This window comes from Oculina patagonica, chromosome 12 (assembly GCF_052425735.1).
Source record: "Oculina patagonica isolate OP01 chromosome 12, crgOcupat, whole genome shotgun sequence".
NCBI lineage: Eukaryota > Metazoa > Cnidaria > Anthozoa > Scleractinia > Oculinidae > Oculina > Oculina patagonica.
Genome location: NC_135769.1, coordinates 17345345 through 17365428, shown reverse-complemented (window position 1 = coordinate 17365428; position 20084 = coordinate 17345345). Strand labels below are relative to the sequence as shown.

The window sequence follows — 20084 nt, the reverse complement described above, 5'->3', positions numbered from 1 at the left end:
GGGAAGTGATAATTTCTCTCACGATTTAGTTTTGCGCACGCTCTGATTGGCTAAAATTTATGTTGTATCAGAATTTATATAAAAACTGTGAAATCTTGTGCAAAACTTTCTCATGAAAAAGCTGGCCATTTGAACAATAAGCATTGTATTTTGTTACTTAGTGTAAAAACGGATATGACGTCAGAGCAGTAAGATCACGCCACTCTCACCAGCGAACAAACTTTTAATTGAAAATTTTAATTTACGTAAATCATTAAAGACTTCCTAAAACGTTGCTAGTGCCATTTCTTGTTTTCCTACAGTGTTTGATTACGCTTTCAACGAACCTTAAAATATTTAAAAGAGAAGAAAGTTTGAAAAAGAAGGAATGTCTCGGACTGATGCACACGACTGACTGATCGATGGTGCGCAACGCTAGTGGATTCCGCCAAAAAAAAATAAACCTGCGTCATTGAGATATTCGTTGAAAAATGTTACGTTCTTCGTCAAGTAAACAATCCGAATCACACCAAACTATGGAGAATGTACGAACAAGAAAGAAAGGAACCCGTCGAACAATCTTCGCCATAACACTCATTCCGATCTTAACTGTGGTGATTTTTCTCGTTGTGTGGAGACCGCTCATTCTTGCGTATTTCTTTAGATACACGAGGTTGATTATTTCAGAAGCTACGAATTATGAGCAGAGGCGTGAGGAGAGCAAAATGGAGTTGGCTCACAAGGAATGGAGAATGTATCAAATTGAAAGTCGTTTTGGCCAAGATTGGTGCAAAGAGAACGTGAAATCTAGAAGCGACGTTACATGGCTGACCATCGTGGTCGACGAGAATTTTGCTTCCGCTGCGTTGGTTCTTGGTCACTCAATACGCACGTTTTCTTGCCAGAAGAACATGATCGCGTTAATTTCGGAAACAGTGAGCGAGGCTACACGGAAAGCGCTTCAAAGCGTTGGTTGGAACACTCGTTTGGTTGAAGAAATGGACTGTAACTGGCTGGATGCTAAATTGGGTGGTGACCGCAACAGTGGGTGGCTTGGGAAGCCACTTGGATACAGAATAAAGGGAACACACACTCGATTCCACGCCTGGAACTACACAGAATTTTCCAAAATCATTTATGTTGATGCTGATTACATATTGATGACAAACATTGATCGACTGTTCGACATTCCAGACGACTTTGCTGCTGCACCTTGTGCCCGACCAGGAATAGTGGATCCATGCTTCAATGCAGGACTCCTGGTTTTCAGACCAGACACCAAGTACTACCAGGAAATTATGGACCTGTGGCTGGAAACAACAAAAATAGATACTTGTCCTGATGATCAAGTTTTGCTGTGGCATTATTATGCTGATGCTGGTAACTGGAAGGCACTACCCTTTTCATTCAACATCAGACTCATTATCTACAGACCCCTGAACTCTTTCCATTTTGCCGGTGGTCCACGCTACCATCCACCTAAGCCATGGTCCGCAAAATGTAGACCAAGCAGGAAAGAAGCCAGAGATTATGACAGACCAATTCTAGTTGCTGATGATATGATATATATTTTCTGGAAGAATTTATATGAACTGTTAGAGAGGTATAATTTAGAGGACTGGTGGAGATCTACAAAGTTGTTCCGACCAGCCCAGGAGTTTGGCGCTGTTCCTTATGCTGACTGTAACGACCACATTGAGGATGATTGAAATGTAGGAAGATGAAAGAAGTTTGAGGTCTCGTGTAGCTTTTGTAGTATTGTCCCAACATCCTTTTTGACATCCATTTGAACTTAAAATTTTGAACACGGTTTTTGCCATGCTTGCGCTCTCAAAGACTCTAAAGACGGAAAAGAAGGTCTGTGTTTGCCTCGGTCGATTTGTGGTCGAATTTCCTTGTAAATAAGGTTTTCAAGAACAAGTTGTTAGTGAAAGCAAAAAATTGTTCTAATATTGTATTCCTTTGTCACTATTTTTTTGTGAGTTTCGATTATATCTTCAATTTTTTTCGCTCCTTCAATTGCAGATCGTGGGAAAATGTTATTTTCAGAGTGGTCAGCAGCAACAACAACATGCAACAACAACCAATTATTTGTAACATGAATTAAAATATGATTATTTACAACATTTTTTATCTAAACTAGAAAATGGAAACTGGACATCTAAAATAACTCTGAGAGCTATAACTAAGAGAGACAATAGAATAAAAAAGCTAAGTAAAAGTTTACATATCAGAACTTTGAGAGGTTTGTAAATACAACAGACTATTGTACTAAAAAATACAGGAAGGCAAAATAAAATATTACAGAATATGTTGGTAGCCTAGTGTCCATTTCATTCCAAAATTTTCGTCCAATAAATCCGCTCAATATTGACTTAACCATAATCTGTGCGAAAATTAGACCTAGATGTAAAGGATTCGAAAATCCCTAGAACATGTAGAAGACTACTACTATTCTTTGGCTAAAATCCATAGACATAAATATTGACTTTTTAAATGATTACGATATCATTTTGGGCCTAGCTCAAAAGAATCTCAATTGGACCCTTCTAAATCATATTATTATTATTGGTAAACAGGTCATTTACTCTAACCGGCTCAAGAATATTCTACCCCTTTTACCACATGTTATCATAAAAATAAAATACATTGAATCAATTGAGCGATCCATTGCCCTAAAAAATAACAAACTGAAAACTCACGTTGAAAAGTGGAAGCCAATTATCAACTCTCTGTAATATAATGTATAAGATTATTAAGTTTTTTGGAAATTAGGTGTTTAACATGTACCGTAATTACTTTTGTAACGTATAACGTAAGTATTGTAGTATGTTTGTGTAACATAATATAATGTACTGTGCAATGTAATATATGTAGGGTTAAACAAATGTAATGTACTGTAGTGTAAGTCTTCTAAAGCATTAAATTAAAAAAAAAAAAAAAAAAAAAAAAAAAAAAAATGTAGAAGACTACCAAATCGAAAGTCGATGATGCATAACATAAAAGATTTAGAGTCAAATGAGATCGTGAAAGGGGGGGGGGCGGGGGGTAAAGGGGGGGGGGGGGGGGGGGGATGGGGGGGCCAACCAACCAACGGGGAGGGGGGGGGAAGGGAAAAAAAAAAAAAAAAGAAAAATTTTTTTTTTTTTTTTTTTTTTTTTTTTTTTAAAATAAGATATATATATTTTTTTTTTTTTTAAAAAAGGGGGGGGGTATCCCCCCCCCCCCCCCCCCCTGTATCCCCCCCTGGAAAGGACCCTTGTCACCCTCCGCCATTTTCGATGCCATCGAAATTATAAAAATTGTCCGGCGAAGCAAAACCTTGTTGCATTGCTGTAAGTTGTGTTACTGGAAGTCTGTTTAATAAAATTTAGCAGTTTCACAGTGATCTCTTTCGTTTAGACACGCTCCGCGAAAAATATAGTACCGAAATTCCCGTATGTAAAACAAAAACAATGGCTGACCAGGGTCCTTGAGGGTTTACTTATTAGAACTGGGCGATGACAACATTAGTGTGAGCATCAAGTTGAGAGAATAAACATTATTAGACAAATGGCTTTCTTTTGTAACATTTATTTAACGCTGTTTTTGTAAGTTTTGCCCCAAACTAGACAACAATAAGAAACAAAGAAAGTGGGGAATAATTGTTTGATAAAGCTGAGTAAGTATTCTTGTATTAACAAAGTGCCTTACCTTGCACATTACACCAACTAGCTAGAAACCTCCTTTGATATGCGCCAAACATAATATGTCCAATGGCTGAGCCTAGTTTAGCAATTTGTTTACATTACAGTCCATTACAGAATCAAAACTTCCGTTTTCATCAACAAGGCAAAATAAACAGGAGTACAAACATTACTTAGTAATGAACTCTTTTGACATTTTTTAGTCTTTAAAAGAGAAAGTAGTATAACTTTACTTTATTTTATTTATTTCCCTTTTAAAATTTGATCTCACTTTATCAGTGTATCCAATTAGTTTGTAAAAGCTTAATACTGTTGACACTTTAATAGTCTTACATGTACTTCTGATTTCCCAGGTAAGATAAATTAAACTGAAATTGAGCAATTGCTTGTCCTCCCACGCAGTGCTGCTGCCATGTATTATAAAAGAAATTTGATTTGTGTTTTTCTCGCTTTCTATCTGCTTTTCTGTACAATAGCCAATCCTGTCGACCAATCACAACGCGCAAATATCTCAATTAATTTGTAAAACTGGTTTGATTTCGAGGAAAAGCCCTGAGGAATGTCCCTCAGTAAATTGCGATTGCCCACTCAGATCATAGTATAGGGTTTTTAACCATTAAAATGGGAGCACTATCGATCATCGGGCAAATTACAGCATGTCTGCCACCAGTTCCCTATACACTACAAGTAATTAACTATTTGAGGTAACTTAGAGGATTATATCGTAAAAACAAAATATCAAAAAGTGTCATAAATTGTTGTGAAAACAAACGTTTCGGGTGCATGAATAACCCTTCTATTGCATAAAACCATACGCCTCACCTGGACATCAGAACTACTGTGACACGTGCATGCAGTTGAAATGTTGGGCCACAGAAAACCCAAGAGTGTTGTTGGCCACAGGAATCCCAGGAGTCTTGTTGACCACAGGACACCCAAGAGTGTTGTTGCGTGTAACTCGCAAATGTTCGCTATAACGACTAAGGCTTAGCTCGGTTTCACCAATCAGTTTAAAGAAGGGGTCATTGGCGGAAGGATATACAGTAAACAAAGTTCTCGTTCGGTATGTGAAACATCAAATCCGTGAACTGTGCACAGGTTTAAAACTACAACAACACAAGAGGTATTGATTTTACTTCCCTGACTGCGCATTATCTCATAGCAAAACTTCGGATTCTCCGAGCATCATCGAAAACTTCCGAGAGCGCTAACAAAGAGTTAACACCAAAATTGACCCCCCCCCCCCCCCCAAACGGGAAAACTGAATGGTTGCAATGCAACGTGTTGAAAGTCCACACAAGAACACAACCGGAGCTAAAAAAACAGACAATTCAATATAATAAAGTGGCCAATATTTAGTTAAAAAAACTTATGTTCATAAGTTTAATGAGAAGAGATTTAAACTTAATAAAATTCACTTGAATTTCGAATAATTTCCAATATTAATTTCTGTTGATAAACTACGCCAGGTGTTGGTTGTTATTGTTTTTGCGTTTGCTTGAGCTTGCCGTTATATCGCTAATGTAGACACCAGGCTTTAAAATAAGCCATAACCGAGTTACCCTTCGCCTCTGTTTCAAAACGAGTCTAAGTGCGAAACCATTCATATGAAAATGAGTTTTACCTCCAGGTCCATTTTCAAGCAAATCAAACTCATTTTCATTTGAATGGTTGTAGACTCGTTTTGAAAAGAGGCAAAGGGTAACTCGGAAATGGCCTATTTCATTTCAGTTCTTAATTCATGACTTTATTGGCCACATAATAAATCCTTTATTGGGGTTTATTTCCCGAGCTTGTTCGGCCAAGATGGCGGGGCTTCGTTCTTTATTTCGCGTTTTTATGGCCGACACTGTCGATCCACAAAAACACAAAAAAGAACTTGGTCAATAACCTATATTTTGTCGTTAAAATCGAAAACGTGCAAATTCAACGGTTCCTCATAAATTGGGCTAAAATTTATCAATGCTTATAAAATAACTGTGAAATCTCGTGCGAAACGTTCTTATGAAAAAGCTGGCCATACGAATATTGCCACGTATTTTCTCGATTAAACGCCGGGCCCCGAATAAACGCCGGGTCTCCAAGCTGCAGTTGAAAATAAACCCCTTAAACATTCATTCAAGGTGTAAAATGCTTTGGAAATAATGTCTACATATATAGCTGTCACAAATAATGAATGAAAATGATTTCTTAGAAACATAGGGCTTGAATAAACTGCTGGAATCAAATAAACGCCGGCTCTACCGGGCCAAGTTTGAAATAAGCGCCGGCGGCGTTTAATCGAGAAAATGCGTAAGCCCCTCTCACCATAGACCAACCTTTGACCTGAAAATTCAAAAAACGTGACTAGTGTCATTTCTTATATTTCTACGTTTCATCACGATTTGAGCAAAACTAAAATTTCCAAAGGGAAGAAAGTTTGAAAAAGAAGGAATTATCATTAACTGCTGCTTTAGACTGACAGTCCCATGGTGCAACATGGATTCCGCCAAAAAATAGACGTACGTGATAAATGTTGTGGCTTTGTCAAGTGAACAAACCGAATTATCTCAAAATATGGAAAGTGTACGAACAAGAAAGAAAGGAACCCGTCGAACAATCTGCGCCATAACACTCATTCCGATCTTAACTGTGGTGATTTTTCTCGTTGTGTGGAGACCGCTCTTACTTCCGTATTTTTAAAAATACGCAAAGGTGGTTATTTCGGAACGTATGAAAGATGAACAGAGGCGTGAAGAGAACAAACTGGAGCTGGCTCACAAGGAATGGAGAATGTATCAGATTGAAAGTCGTTTTGGCCAAGATTGGTGCAAAGAGAAGTTTGTTGAATCAAGAAGCGATGTAATCTGGCTGACTATCGTTGTTGACGAGAATTTTGCTTCCGCTGCGTTGGTTCTTGGACACTCAATACGCACGTTTTCTTGCCAGAAGAACATGATTGCGTTTGTCTCGGAAATGGTGAGTGAGGGTACACGAAGAGCGCTTCAGAGCGTTGGTTGGAACACTCGTTTGGTTGAAGAAATGGACTGTGACTGGCTTGATACAAAACTAGGAGGAGACCGAAACAGTGGGTGGTTTGCAAGACCACGAGGATACAGAATAAAGGGAACACACACTCGATTCCACGCCTGGAACTACACAGAATTTTCCAAAATCATTTATGTTGACGCTGATTACATGTTGATGACAAACATTGATCACTTGTTTGACATTCCAGATGACTTTGCTGCCGCCCCTTCATCAAGACCGGGTGTGGTAAATCCAGCCTTCAATGGAGGATTTCTGGTTTTCAGACCAGACACCAAGTACTACCAGGAAATTATGAACCTGTGGCGGGAAACAACACGAATAGATACTTGTCCTGATGATCAAGTTTTTCTGTGGAATTATTATGCTGATGCTGGTAACTGGAAGGCACTACCCTTTTCGTTCAACATCAGACACATTGTCTTCAGACCCCTGAACTCTTTCCATTTTGCCGGTAGTACACACTACCATCCACCGAAGCCATGGTCTGCAAAATGTAGACCAAGCAGAAAAGAAGCCAGAGATTATGACAGACCAATTCTAGTTGCTGATGATATGATATATATTTTCTGGAGGAATTTATATGAACTGTTAGAGAGGTATAAATTAGAGGCCTGGTGGAGAGCTACAAAGTTGTTTCGGCCAGCCCAGGAGTTTGGTTTTGTTCCTTATGCTGATTGTAAAGACCACATTAAAGATGACTGAAATGCAAGAACCTGCAAGAAGACTGATGACTCGTGCAAGCTTTTCTAGTGTTCTACCAACATCATTTTTGTCATCCATTTGAACTTAAAATTGAAGGTTATCGTAAGTTGGTCACAGACGTTTTTTGACCGCTGTTTTTTGTTATGCTTGCGCTCTCAAAGACTCCAATAAAGAAACAGAAGTTACGTCAGTTTGTCGCGGTCGAATCGTGGTCGTTTTGCTTGTAAATAATTAAGGTTTTGAAGAACAAGTAGCATCAGCAGATATTCCTATATTGTTGATATCAGTTGTTAGTAAATGGAAAAATTGTTCTAATAGAGTGGTTTTCACTTAAGTGTCGGAAGTAATTCGAATTTGCTTTTCCTTTGCATTACTACGGTTAGTGATTGGTTTAAAAATCTCGCGCCATTTATTTAGTTACCAACCAGAAGTCAAACCAAAAGCAATTGAGACTTGCTCACGCATGTTTTCCTGCTGGACGTGCGTAAGAAGAACACTATTGGCTCGTTTACACCTAATAAACATTTCTCAACTCAGTAATCCTAGCTTGATGTATTTTAATTTAAGTACATATCTTTTCCTTTCCCCATCCATTTTTAGCATTTATAGATTTTTAGCTTTGTAAGTTGATGTAGTTGATTAGTATCTTGTATTTTAATTATTGTAACTTAAGCACAATTTTAGAGATTTTCAGTTTTGTAATTAGATTATTTTTGATTAATTAGTTGTATCTTAAATTGTATTTTTTTTTAGAAAAGAGGGCCACAAGTTCATCAGAATTTTTCTGTTACGTGCTACACTCTCTAAATAAAGTTGTCTTGTCTTGCGTCACTCCACTTTTATTTAAAAACATTTTTCTGGGTGAAAAATTTGGTCCTTGAGGCATGTCGGCCATTGATTCCTTAGAAATCAGTTAGCTTTCTGTTGGTTTACTGAAGTCATGAGAAAGCAATATTTGGAGAATAGTTTGCGATTTAATGCCTTTTCGAGTGTGCAAAGCTGCAAGAATTTTGTTCCTTGTTTGCAAACCTTCAGACTTCGGGCCAAGTGAAATGGCCTTAGAATAAGACATTGTCTTATTCGTTAAGACATTTCGAATAAGATTGTCTCAAAGATACACGACCAGATTATTGCTCATGTACGAGTTCAAAGTTCATCTGCTGATTTCTTAGGAGTTTTGTAATCCTGAGGAATTGTGTTGGTTTAAAAAATAACAAATTTGGTCTGCCTCCGCAGTTTCGATTTTCAATCATGTCTGTTATGTTTATAACACGAGAGGTAAATTTGTTTCTGTGAGTTTGTCTACTGATTGGCCCTGGAAAGCTCCATTGGGGAAATTGTCAATTAAGACATATTATCATTCGATGCAATTTTTTCTTCCTTTTCATTGGCCGAGAGCCCACCACGTGATCTGCAAATAACTGCCTACAAATAATGCTCTGCTCGTGCGCACTAGCGTCTGACAGTGATTTTGCTAAAAAAAATATTCTGCTCATGCGTAGTTGAGTCCACTTCCGAGAAAAATGGCAGCTCGTTTTCCAGAGATAAAGAAGAGCGGTTGAATTTGTCAACTAGGCCCGAAAACAGAGCGAAACTACAAAGAAGGCAGTGGAATTTCCTCTTATTTTATTTCGGCAATATCTGAAAGAAAGAGAATTGGATGAAGACCCGCTCGTTTTATCGAATAGTGCGGTTTCCACGCAGTTCCCGAAGGTACTTTGTGCGAAACAAACTCAGTGATCGAATGATAAAACAATTATTGCACTCGGTTCTCGCAAAATATCGGCTGAGGCAAATAATTGATCTGCGAGACACTGACAATTCACGATTTTTTGCGAGAACCGAGTTCAATAATTGTTAATTGTCATAGAGCTAGTTCAGCTTAGTTCTTTTCAAACAAGCCAATACATCCGGACCCGTCTCGTGTTATAAGTGCAGGTTGTAAAAAAGTTTTTACAAACTCAAAAGACAGCATCAGCTGCTTGAATCTTTGGTCAGGTTTGCACCACATAAGGTAAGAGGATTCATTGCACTCTGGAACACTTGACCTCGTGTTATTTCGACTCTTGTTATTCCGTCAGCTTTAAAACTGTAAACAATGGTTAGTTTGTTCAGGAGAATTGAAAAAAAGTTTTGGAAACCTGTGTTGTTTTAACTAGTGTGTTGAGTCAGCGATTGAAATCTAAAGCAATCGTCAGTTTGTTCCTTTAACTTTTCTGCTTTTATTATGCTGTATTATGTATTTTCTCTTGATTATGTTAGCGATTGAACTCTAAGCCAATCATTAGTTTGTTTTGTTGAGAAACACTGAAGAAAATAATTTTTGGAAACTCAGCTTATTTCAACTTTTGTGCTGTTGTTATGTTAGCAATTGAACTCTTAGTTAGATAGTTTATTAATACAACTTTGCAACCCAAAGGTTGAATTATGCTATATTTACAAATTTATAAAAGCGATAAAAACTTATACGACAAAATTAAACTGGCCTGACTTTCTGAGGTTATAACTACTAAAATGGCGTGACTTCTGCGTGAGGGCAGTAAATTCCTCAGCCTACTGTCATTGTTTTCTAAAAGGCTGTTGAACAGTTTGTCCGTCAGGGCCTGCCTTCGACCTGACAGAGTGACTAGACTTGCCTTATCGAGCGCTTCTTCATACGAAAAATATGGGAAAATGATGCGCATTGCCCTCTTTTGCACTGCTTCTAACTCACGAGAAAGATATGCCAGCATCGTGGCGGTTACCGTATTTATTCGATTAAGCGCCCAACCTCGAATAAGCGCCCACCTCGAATAAGCGCCCACCCTGAAGGTAGGAAAAGTTAATAAGCGCCCAGCCTCGAATAAGCGCCCTCCCCCACCCCTAAAATGAGGGCACAAGAGGAATTTTGATATTTTTGAAGTTGAGATTAAAATTACTAAGTACAAATATCCCGAAGACCGAGTTTTTTTTTACTGAAACTTTCAATGAACATTTACAATTCAGCTTTCGTACACCTTCACGTTTAGTCATTGTACATTGTTCTCTTGGAAAATAAACGCAGTACTTGCTAAAAGTGGTGAAAATTTAATAAGCGCCCAGCCTCGAATAAGCACCCACCCTCAAGGTCCAAAAATTTAATAAGCGCCCAGCCTCGAATAAGCGCTCACCCTCAAGGTCCAAAAATGTAATAAGCGCCCAGCCTCGAATAAGCGCCCACCCTCAAGGTCCAAAAATCTAATAAGCGCCCAGCCTCGAATAAGCGCCCACCCTCAAGGTCCAAAAATCTAATAAGCGCCCAGCCTCGAATAAGCGCCCACCCTCAAGGTCCAAAAATCTAATAAGCGCGCAGCCTCGAATAAGCGTCCACCTTCAAGGTCCAAAAATTTAATAAGCGCCCAGGGCGCTTAATCGAATAAATATGGTACATTCATTTGCATTCTAGTAAGACCTCGCGCGCTTCGCTATTAACAAAAATGTGGCAAAGTATTATGTCTCAAAGTTCTTCCATTATGCTTCATCGTGATTTGAGCGATCCATCCGTGCAAAACTGTTTAGTTAGCTGTCATTGTTTAATTAGCTAATATTATTCCTCCACTTTCACACTTAAACTGCTATGTATTCTAAATTAAAACTTTAATAACTTGCATATGTTAATGAAAAAGGATGACGCCGAAACGTCATGTTCTTGTGTTGATACCTGTCTGCTTGTCTTAAAAAGAAAAGAAATATATCATAAATAATAATAAATAAATAAATGGAATTTACAGCGGCACATCCACGATGTAGCTCTTCGCCCACTGCTTCCAGATCTAGCCAATTGGAATTTAGAAGTATTGTTTTTTTATCTAAAACGCTCGAGGGGGCTTGAGGCCATCGACATCGTACAAACAAAAAGCGATATTTATTGATCCAAAAAATACATGTCATTCTAGTTTCGTTGAAACGAGTTAATTCCCTTGAACACGGAAGCAATCAAAATACCCTCAAACTATGGATAATATACAAAATAGGGGGAAAAGATCACGTTGCAGAATCTGCGCCTCAACACTTCTTCTGACTTTAACTGTGTTCATCGTTCCCGTTGTGTGGAGACCGCTCTTACTTCCGTATTTTTTCAAATACGCAAAGTTGATTATTTCGGAAGGTATGAAAGATGAACAGTGGCGTAAGAAGAACAAAATGGAGCTGGCTTACAAGGAATGGGGAATGTATCAAATTGAAAGTCGGTTTGGCCAAGATTGGTGCAAAGAGAAGAACGTTGAATCAAGAAGCGATGTAACCTGGCTGACTATCGTTGTTGACGAGAATTTTGCTTCGCTGCGTTGGTTCTTGGTCACTCAATTCGCACATTTTTTTGCCAGAAGAACATGATCGCGTTTGTTTCGGAAATGGTGAGTGAGGGTACACGGAAAGCGCTTTAGAGCGTTGGTTGGAACATTCGTTTGGTCGAAGAAATGGACTGTGACTGGCTGGATGCTAAATTGGGTGGTGACCGAAACAGTGGGTGGTTTGCAAGACCACGAGGATACAGGATAAAGGGAACACACACTCGATTCCACGCTTGGAACTACACAGAATTTTCCAAAATCATTTATGTTGACGCTGATTACATGTTGATGACAAACATTGATCGACTGTTCGACATTCCAGATGACTTTGCTGCTGCACCTTGTGCCCGACCAGGAATAGTGGATCCATGCTTCAATGCAGGACTCCTGGTTTTCAGACCAGACACCAAGTACTACCAGGAAATTATGGACCTGTGGCGAGAAACAACAAAAATAGATACTTGTCCTGATGATCAAGTTTTGCTGTGGCATTATTATGCTGATGCTGGTAACTGGAAGGCACTACCCTTTTTATTCAACATCAGACTCATTATCTACAGACCCTTAAACTCTTTCCATTTTGCCGGTGGTCCACGCTACCATCCACCTAAGCCATGGTCTGCAAAATGTAGACCAAGCAGAAAAGAAGCCAGAGATTATGACAGATCGATTCCGATTCTAGTTGCTGATGATATGACATATATTTTCTGGAAGAATTTATATGAACTGCTAGAGAAGTATAATTTAGAGGGCTGGTGGAGATCTACAAAGTTGTTTCGGCCAGCCCAGGAGTTTGGCCCTGTTCCTTATGCTGACTGTAAAGACCACATTGAAGATGAGTGAGATAAAGCAAGAAGACTGAGGTCTAGTGCAAGCTTTTCTAGTGTTCTCCCATCATCCTTTTTGACATCCCGGTTTGAACTTAAAATTGAACTTAATCGTAAGTCGGTCATAAACGTTTTTGGCTCTTTATTTGCTTAGTGTTTTTTTGCACCAAAAACTGATTGTGTGTTTTCGATCAGCTCTGTCAGGATGCAACCGATGCGCAAAATGGATAGTTCTTTGAAAAGGTCAACCCTAGCTTTGTCAGTTGCTTATCACTAAAATCGATATTGATGATGTCATAAGTGGTTCATTGACTGCTCCTCCAAATGTCGACAAAAGTCGACTTTGGCACTGAAAGGGTTAAGCAGTTTTAAGTCCTGTTTATTAGATTATCTGTGTCAATTTTAAATCAGGTGTATTTTGTGAGTGACAAGTATGCAATTTAATTAGGTTAGCTTTGGGCCGTGTTTAAATTTTACTTCTTAATTTTTTGTATGCTTAATGTTGGAGGATATTCTTTGTATGAGAATTTAGTTTCCCCCAATTGTTCTTCAGCGCATGAGTCATGCACTTTTCGTATTTTTCTGTAAATAATTTACTTGTATAAACATGACAAAGTATTATTAAACTTAATACGCAGCCAGTGCCTTGTGTAAAGCTACAAGAAATTTGTCCGTCGTGTGCTAACCCTCCATTGAGGAGGTGGTCAAGTGGTCAATTAAGGCATATTTTCATAGAGATAGTTCATCAGTTCATAGTATTTTTAAGGTTTGTAACATTACAAGAACATTTTACAGTGTAATGCCATTAGATGATAATATTTACATAGTACCAAATCCGTTAACCGAGTAGTGATACTTAAATACAAAAAGACATGTTTAAATGTGTTTTTGTCAAAGAGCGTTCCTATCCTCAGTAATAAGCACTCCCTGTTACATAAGCACATCTATTCCAATAAGCTTCCCTATTCTGTTTCAATTACGTGCAGCTGAGCCAGCAGAGAACATCGAGCTCAACCGTGGATTTCCTTCTGAAATGCTCACATTACTTCTGCAATACAGGGAGGGGAGCGGTGGTGAGAGCGCTTGTCTCCCACCAATGTGGTCCGGGTTTAGATTCCGCCCCGGTACCATAAGTGGGTTGAGTCTGTTGTTGGTTCTCGTCCTTGCTCCGAGGGTTTTTTTCTCCGGTTTTCCTCCCTCCTCAAAATCTACACTCCAAATTCCAACTCGATCTTGGACGCACGTACACGTCTTAACGAGCTCCTGAGCTGTTCTGTGTAACGTGTGTAAATAAATTACAATTACACTACCAAAGAACCAGTCTTTTTGTAAGTGTCTCTACTTTTTGTTCAATGTGAAGGCACAATTCCTTTGAAAGAAAGATTTCTCTTTCGTTTTACACATTCAGATGTTAATGTCAAAAAAAGAAGGATAAATGCACCGTTTCTAATAGCCTTCCCCTCTTGGGAGGGCTATGGGGAGGGCTCCCCAAAATAAAGTTAGAACCTTAGGTCGAAAATCTCATCATAACGGTAGTTCTACGCGACGTTCTTGAAGTAGCATAAACCAGAAGATTTTAGATATACACTCCATATCCTGTGTCGAACCCGTCTTCAGATGCTTTAACTGAAGGTTTTTTTTCTAGTAGTTTCTTGTGTCACTGGTGATCGTTATTCAGTTATATAACTCCTTTTTTCAGGCCGGTCAAAACCTGGCTATTGTTTTAGCTACCTGTAAACTCAGAACAGAACAAAGCGACTATCGAAGCGTAAAATAACTCAAAACAATTTACTGCCTATTAAGCCATGAAATCAAACAAAAGAAAAAACACATTTATTTAATTACCAAGCGCTGGGGCCGTAATGTTAGGAACATCATCGAGCGAAAAAAAAAAACAGAACAAGCGCAGATATTTTCCCAGCAGTCATCAGTAAACTTGGCAAATAAGAAATTAATGGAACGACTTTATCATTGAAAGGACGCATTCAGTTCTCTTGCTCATGTGATAAGGTAAACTCAAAATAAAACTACTGTTAAGCCAAAAATCAAAACAAACGGAAACTAAATACAAAGACAATGACCACGAGGCACAAAATCCGGTCGCGACAGACTTTTTCGTGTAATGTTTTAATTACCTCATACAAATTCCGAATAAATATACAATCATGATGATATTGCAAATGTTTGTACAAGCCTTCCTTTTTTCTTCTCTTTCTGTTTACAAAACCCTCCGAATTACCGTAGATAAGAGGCTAAAAATATCTTCAGTGCGGCTCAATTAAACAAAGAAATCAAATATTCGAGCAGGTTTGCGGCAGGAATAAATTATTAATTTTATATTATTTTCTGAACGTCGCAGCCAATTCAAAATTTTGATTTTAAGATCTTTTCTAGTTCTTGCAAGGCAAATATCTAAAACCACCGAAATGAATATCATAGAAAAGCAAGAGAAAGCACCCCGTCGAATAATCTGCGCCTTAACACTCATTCCGACCTTAACTATGGTAATTCTTCTCGTTGTGTGGAGACCGCTCTTTCTTCCATACTTCTTCAGATACACAAGGTTGATTATTTCAGAAGCTATGAATTATGAGCAGAGGCTTAAGGAGAACAAACTGGAGTTGGCTCACAAGGAATGGAGAATGTATCAAATTGAAAGTCGTTTTGGCCAAGATTGGTGCGAAGAGAAGTATCTTGAATCAAGAAGCGATGTAACCTGGCTGACTATTGTTGTTGACGAGAATTTTGCTTCCACTGCGTTGGTTCTTGGTCACTCAATTCGCACATTTTCTTGCCAGAAGAACATGATCGCGTTTGTTTCTGAAAGGGTGAGTGAGGGTACACGGAAAGTGCTTCAGAGCGTTGGTTGGAACACTCGTTTGGTTGAAGAAATGGACTGTGACTGGCTGGATGCTAAATTGGGTGGTGACCGAAACAGTGGGTGGTTTGCAAGACCACGAGGATACAGAATAAAGGGAACACACACTCGATTCCACGCTTGGAACTACACAGAATTTTCCAAAATCATTTATGTTGACGCTGATTACATGTTGATGACAAACATTGATCGACTGTTCGACATTCCAGATGACTTTGCTGCCGCCCCGTCCTCTAGACCGGGTGTGATAAATCCAGCCTTCAATGCAGGATTTCTTGTTTTCAGACCAGACACCAAGTATTATGAGGAAATTATGGACCTGTGGTTGGAAACAACAAGAATAGATACTTGTCCTGATTATCAGGTTTTGCTGTGGCATTATTATGCTGATGCTGGTAACTGGAAGGCACTACCCTTTTCGTTCAACATCAGACACATTGTCTACAGACCCCTGAACTCTTTCCATTTTGCCGGTAGTACATACTACCATCCACCTAAGCCATGGTCTGCAAAATGTAGACCAAGCAGAAAAGAAGCCAGAGATTATGACAGACCAATTCTAGTTGCTGATGATATGATGTATATTTTCTGGAAGATTTTATATGAACTGCTAAAGAAGTATAACCTAGAGGACTGGTGGAGATCTACAAAGTTGTTTCGGCCAGCCCAGGAGTTTGGCATTGTTCCTTATTCTGATTGTAAAGAAAACATTGAAGATGATTGAGATGCAAGAAAATGAAAGAAGGCTGAGGTCTCGTGCAAGCTTTTCTAGTGGTCTCCCATCATCCTTTTGAGATTCATTTGAACTTATGCTTGCGCTTTCAAATACCGTAATGAAGAAACAGAGGGTGCGATCCATTGGACCAAAATTTTCGGTTTGAGTTTCCGAAATTTTCATGTGTCAAATGGTACGGTATTTTCCACTTGAATCGGCCAGGCTAGTTGTAGTTCCATTCCCGCTCGGGACGAATTTCCCGCCACGATTCAAAATGGCGGATTTGATGTCGTTTTTGTGTGTTTCCGAGTGTTTTGAAGACTTTGAATTTATAAATGATCTTGTGGAGGAGGACGATGATGTGATGCTATTTTCAGCTGTTAGCTGTTTCACGCGGAGAAATTTAACCCGCATTCAGGTCTATTCTGAAGTTTCTATTCCGAGATACCTGCCTCATGAGTTCAAAAGTCATTTTCGCGTGACAAGGGAAACATGTGAACTTTTTGTGCGAGAAATTGTACAGATCGGAAACATACCGCTGGGAAATTCGAGTGGCTGAGAAGTCATTGCACCCCAAAAGGAGGTTTTAGTTTTTTGTGGAGGATTGCCAACCAAGAACTCGCACGGGCCGCGGCTGATCGATTTGACATCACAGTCAGCAGTATCAACAGGGTTTTTCGCAGAGTCGTGAACGCTACTGTTTCCCTCTCAGGTCACTACATCAGATGGCCGAATGGTGAGTTGTGGCGCAGTTAAGCTATCTGCCGCAAGAAGACAAGACGAGCACTGTACTGTTGAGCAGCTGGAATAAATGACCGCCATGTTGAACTTTGTCGATTGGGAGAAGGTTTTTAAAAACAAGTAGAGTGTCTTAAGCTACGTACAGACAGTAAAAGAACAATGAATGAATAACATCTGGTACGTGGTAAAAGATAGAAGAACGGTAACAACTGAAAGCCAAGGCATTGAGCACAAAGTCACTCAGGGTCCAGCAGCAGGTCCTGAAAGCCTACAAGATGAAGGACAAGGAAGTGAAGAAGAGCGCCCGGAATGACAAAAGAGCCTTTGCTGAAGAGTTAGCAGGTGAAGCTGAGCGCGCTGTTGCAAGGGGAGAGATGGGCGCTGTTTACAAGACCACAAAGCGACTCTGATCATGAGGCAAGAACATCGATCAGTCTGCCCCTGTCAAAGACAAGGACAATAACAACCTCACAACAGAACGCGAGCAGGCCGCAAGATGGGTACAACACTTTGGTGAGGTACTTAATGTTGAAAAACAGTGATTCGTTTAATATTAAAGACACTCTTGCGAAATGCAGACATTTACTTTTAAACACAATTGAGAAGCGAAACTTTTTATTTGTTCTTATTTACATGCTGACTTTTATTTAGTTTTGCCATTTTGCATTCAAGAACTATCTAGAACAATCTGGAAGTTTTACTGTACCGGTGCAAACAGGTTTTCATAGTTTTTGTGCTTGCGTCAGCCTTTGTGCTCGTCAGCTTTTCTGCTTACGACAGATTAAAAACTTTTTGCCGGAGTTTGCTGTGTGAAGTTTTTGGCTGCAGCGGAGCCTTTTTTTTACCGTGGTTTTCAAGTTTGTTATTTGTCATCCCCGTAAGTATTCCGTCTTATCTTCTTCAGTCGTAACTATTTTTGTTACTTTTCGGTTTGTTACTATCTACTTGGTGTTCTTGTTCTACCTAAGAAAGTTATTAATATTATTTTCAGGTTAATTTCAAAGTAAAATGACTTAAAAGACCGTTAAATAATTTATAGCTCCTAAAGTAATAGCGGAGCGCGCGAGTGACGTCACGACTCAGACAAGACTCAGACAAACAAACCGAAATTGCGGACGATTTTCCTAAAACACTTTCTAAAGCAGCCGGTATTCCTATAGTCTAGTGGGTTAGTACCAAATTTTGCGGAAATCGTTACACACTGGACAAAAGCACCAAACTTGGTATACGAAGATCTTTGGACATAAAATTTCCAAAAATCCAAAGCTCCAAAAAAATCGTCTCACTTGGAGGGCGAAAGTGACATCATTTTTTACGTCAGACAGGTATTTTTGGTTGTTTTGTGTAATATGACAATGAATGAAATTTAGCAAGGGCTTCCTGACTTTCATGAAGACAGGATAAGCAAAAACTTTTTACAATCCTTAATAATAACTGTCAATAAAAAGCATGGGCCTGTTTTGAAAAAGGTTATTTCGATAAATAAACTTCAGCGGATCTTACTTACAGACAAACTAGATAAGAACAACTGACTTGGAAACTTGTGTGTGACTGGCATGGTATGCTGCAGCATGCATGGTACGTAACACCAAACATTTAAGCTCTCTTTAAACAAAATTTTACAAAACACAGAATTCAGTGAAACGTGCCGCAATTGTATGGGGAAAAGTTCCTTATAGTGCAGCTAGTGCCTGGAGGACTGCATATCGAGAAAACGCTGCGGAATGCCCTTGGAGCTCTGTTGCGTGGTACTGGTTGTGTAAATGACTTGAAGAATCGGCGGATTGCTTTTTAAAGCAACGCATATTACTCGGAAATTACTAATACATTATAAGGCGAGAAAACTAGTGCAAGCGCACCTTAATCAACAGGAGGGTTTTACGAAAAGCTGGGGGCAAGATTACAAAAAATGGCGGCACGCAACGACAGTCTTGACAGAAGCATGTGCAGAAACAGAAATAGTTCTCTTGGCATTGATACATTTGCACAGAGAACGAGACAAGAGTATCTTCAAGACCTAGAGCATCTTCAACAACTTACGTCCCTATTCTTTGCTTTAGACAACCACGTCAATTGCAGTCGCTGGGTTAGTGTCCAACATTTTCAGCATGTTATGAGTCATCCAGGAAACATCTAGGCGGCTTTATGTGCTCCTAATCAATCAAGCCCACGAACAGAAAAAAGCCAAAGTCAAGGACACTGGAGGGGTTGTGGAGCTAACGGAGAACCCATCCCGTCTAATAGTGCACTATCAAAGAATCTGATTGGGAAACGACAGTACAATTTAAACGTTCCGTAAAGAAGTACTGTATAAAACTACGAAATCAATCACCCGACCATTAAGAGGCATTGACTGCCATTATTTACCACAAGTCTTTTGTCAGCAAATCGAATCAAAGCAAGCGGGCATAACGTATGCCGGTATATCAGTATCCAGCAACGTAAAGGCGACCTTAGCATATTTTTCGCCCATAAAAACCACGCTTTTCCACCTTTTATACGCTTATGACAATTTGGACGTCGAGCCTACTCAAAGTAACGCAAGATACCGGGAAAACCATGTGAATGCAGGGTTGAATGTAAAGTGTTTGACGGTAACGTCCTGATTTACAACCCTAGCCAAACGTTACACAATTCTTTTCAGAGTATTCAGAACAAATCTTTCTGCCATTTCTCAGGAACTGAAAACTGTCAATTGAGTAGAGATAGTGTAGGATCGCTGTCTGTCAGAGAGAGCGAGGAATGGCACAAAAGAGAAATATAGGCCTGGTGCTCAAGTAAAAGTTAGTCCCCTATAGGAACTGGAATGCCTTCTTCGCGATACCAAAAACAAAGATGAGTTGTTAAACTTTCTTTCAAAAGATCGGACTCATGTAGAATGAGAACACTCAAAAAAGGGGGATGGCACAAAAAGTACTTCGGTAGTTGCAAAGGGTAGCGACAAATTGACGATGGACTTCACTTATAAACATGTATAAAGAAGCGGATATCAGAGAAATAGTTTATTTGTTTGACGCTTTTGAAAATGGGCAGAGCAAAATTGACAGTGGACACGGATATTGGTTTTGGTGTTGTTGCACTGGTTGGCCAATTCTTTAATATACAAGGGACGTCTCCGCGAGTAAACTGGCATATCGGTGGCGTTTGGAATTGGTACACATTTTCTGAGAAGTCAATTACAATTCTGTGGATTTTTACACATAGAGCAATCAAAGT

At 39.2% G+C, this 20084-nt stretch overlaps 3 protein-coding genes and 1 pseudogene across 3 annotated transcripts; all 4 read left to right on the top strand.

Moving 5' to 3' along the window:
• Positions 1 to 51: 51 nt before the first annotated feature.
• LOC144632448 (glycogenin-1-like) lies at positions 52 to 2235 on the top strand. Its single transcript, XM_078491104.1, has one exon. The coding sequence runs from the start codon at positions 471 to 473 to the stop codon at positions 1686 to 1688; it is 1218 nt and encodes a 405-aa protein (XP_078347230.1). The 5' UTR covers positions 52 to 470; the 3' UTR covers positions 1689 to 2235.
• A 3830-nt stretch (positions 2236 to 6065) lies between these two features.
• Positions 6066 to 7979, top strand: LOC144633044 (glycogenin-1-like). The gene has a single exon (XM_078491816.1). It carries the CDS (start codon positions 6378 to 6380, stop codon positions 7395 to 7397), a length of 1020 nt encoding a protein of 339 aa, XP_078347942.1. The 5' UTR covers positions 6066 to 6377; the 3' UTR covers positions 7398 to 7979.
• A 3390-nt stretch (positions 7980 to 11369) lies between these two features.
• On the top strand, positions 11370 to 12550 carry LOC144633460 (glycogenin-1-like; annotated as a pseudogene).
• Positions 12551 to 14423: 1873 nt separating this feature from the next.
• LOC144633020 (glycogenin-1-like) lies at positions 14424 to 17668 on the top strand. The gene has a single exon (XM_078491796.1). The coding sequence runs from the start codon at positions 14961 to 14963 to the stop codon at positions 16134 to 16136; it is 1176 nt and encodes a 391-aa protein (XP_078347922.1). The 5' UTR covers positions 14424 to 14960; the 3' UTR covers positions 16137 to 17668.
• The last annotated feature ends 2416 nt before the right edge of the window (positions 17669 to 20084 follow it).

Bases quoted from the DNA above. Each gene is read 5' to 3' on its own strand.
- LOC144632448 (XM_078491104.1), top strand. From the start codon at position 471: ATGTTACGTTCTTCGTCAAGTAAACAATCCGAATCACACCAAACTATG.
- LOC144633044 (XM_078491816.1), top strand. From the start codon at position 6,378: ATGAAAGATGAACAGAGGCGTGAAGAGAACAAACTGGAGCTGGCTCAC.
- LOC144633020 (XM_078491796.1), top strand. From the start codon at position 14,961: ATGAATATCATAGAAAAGCAAGAGAAAGCACCCCGTCGAATAATCTGC.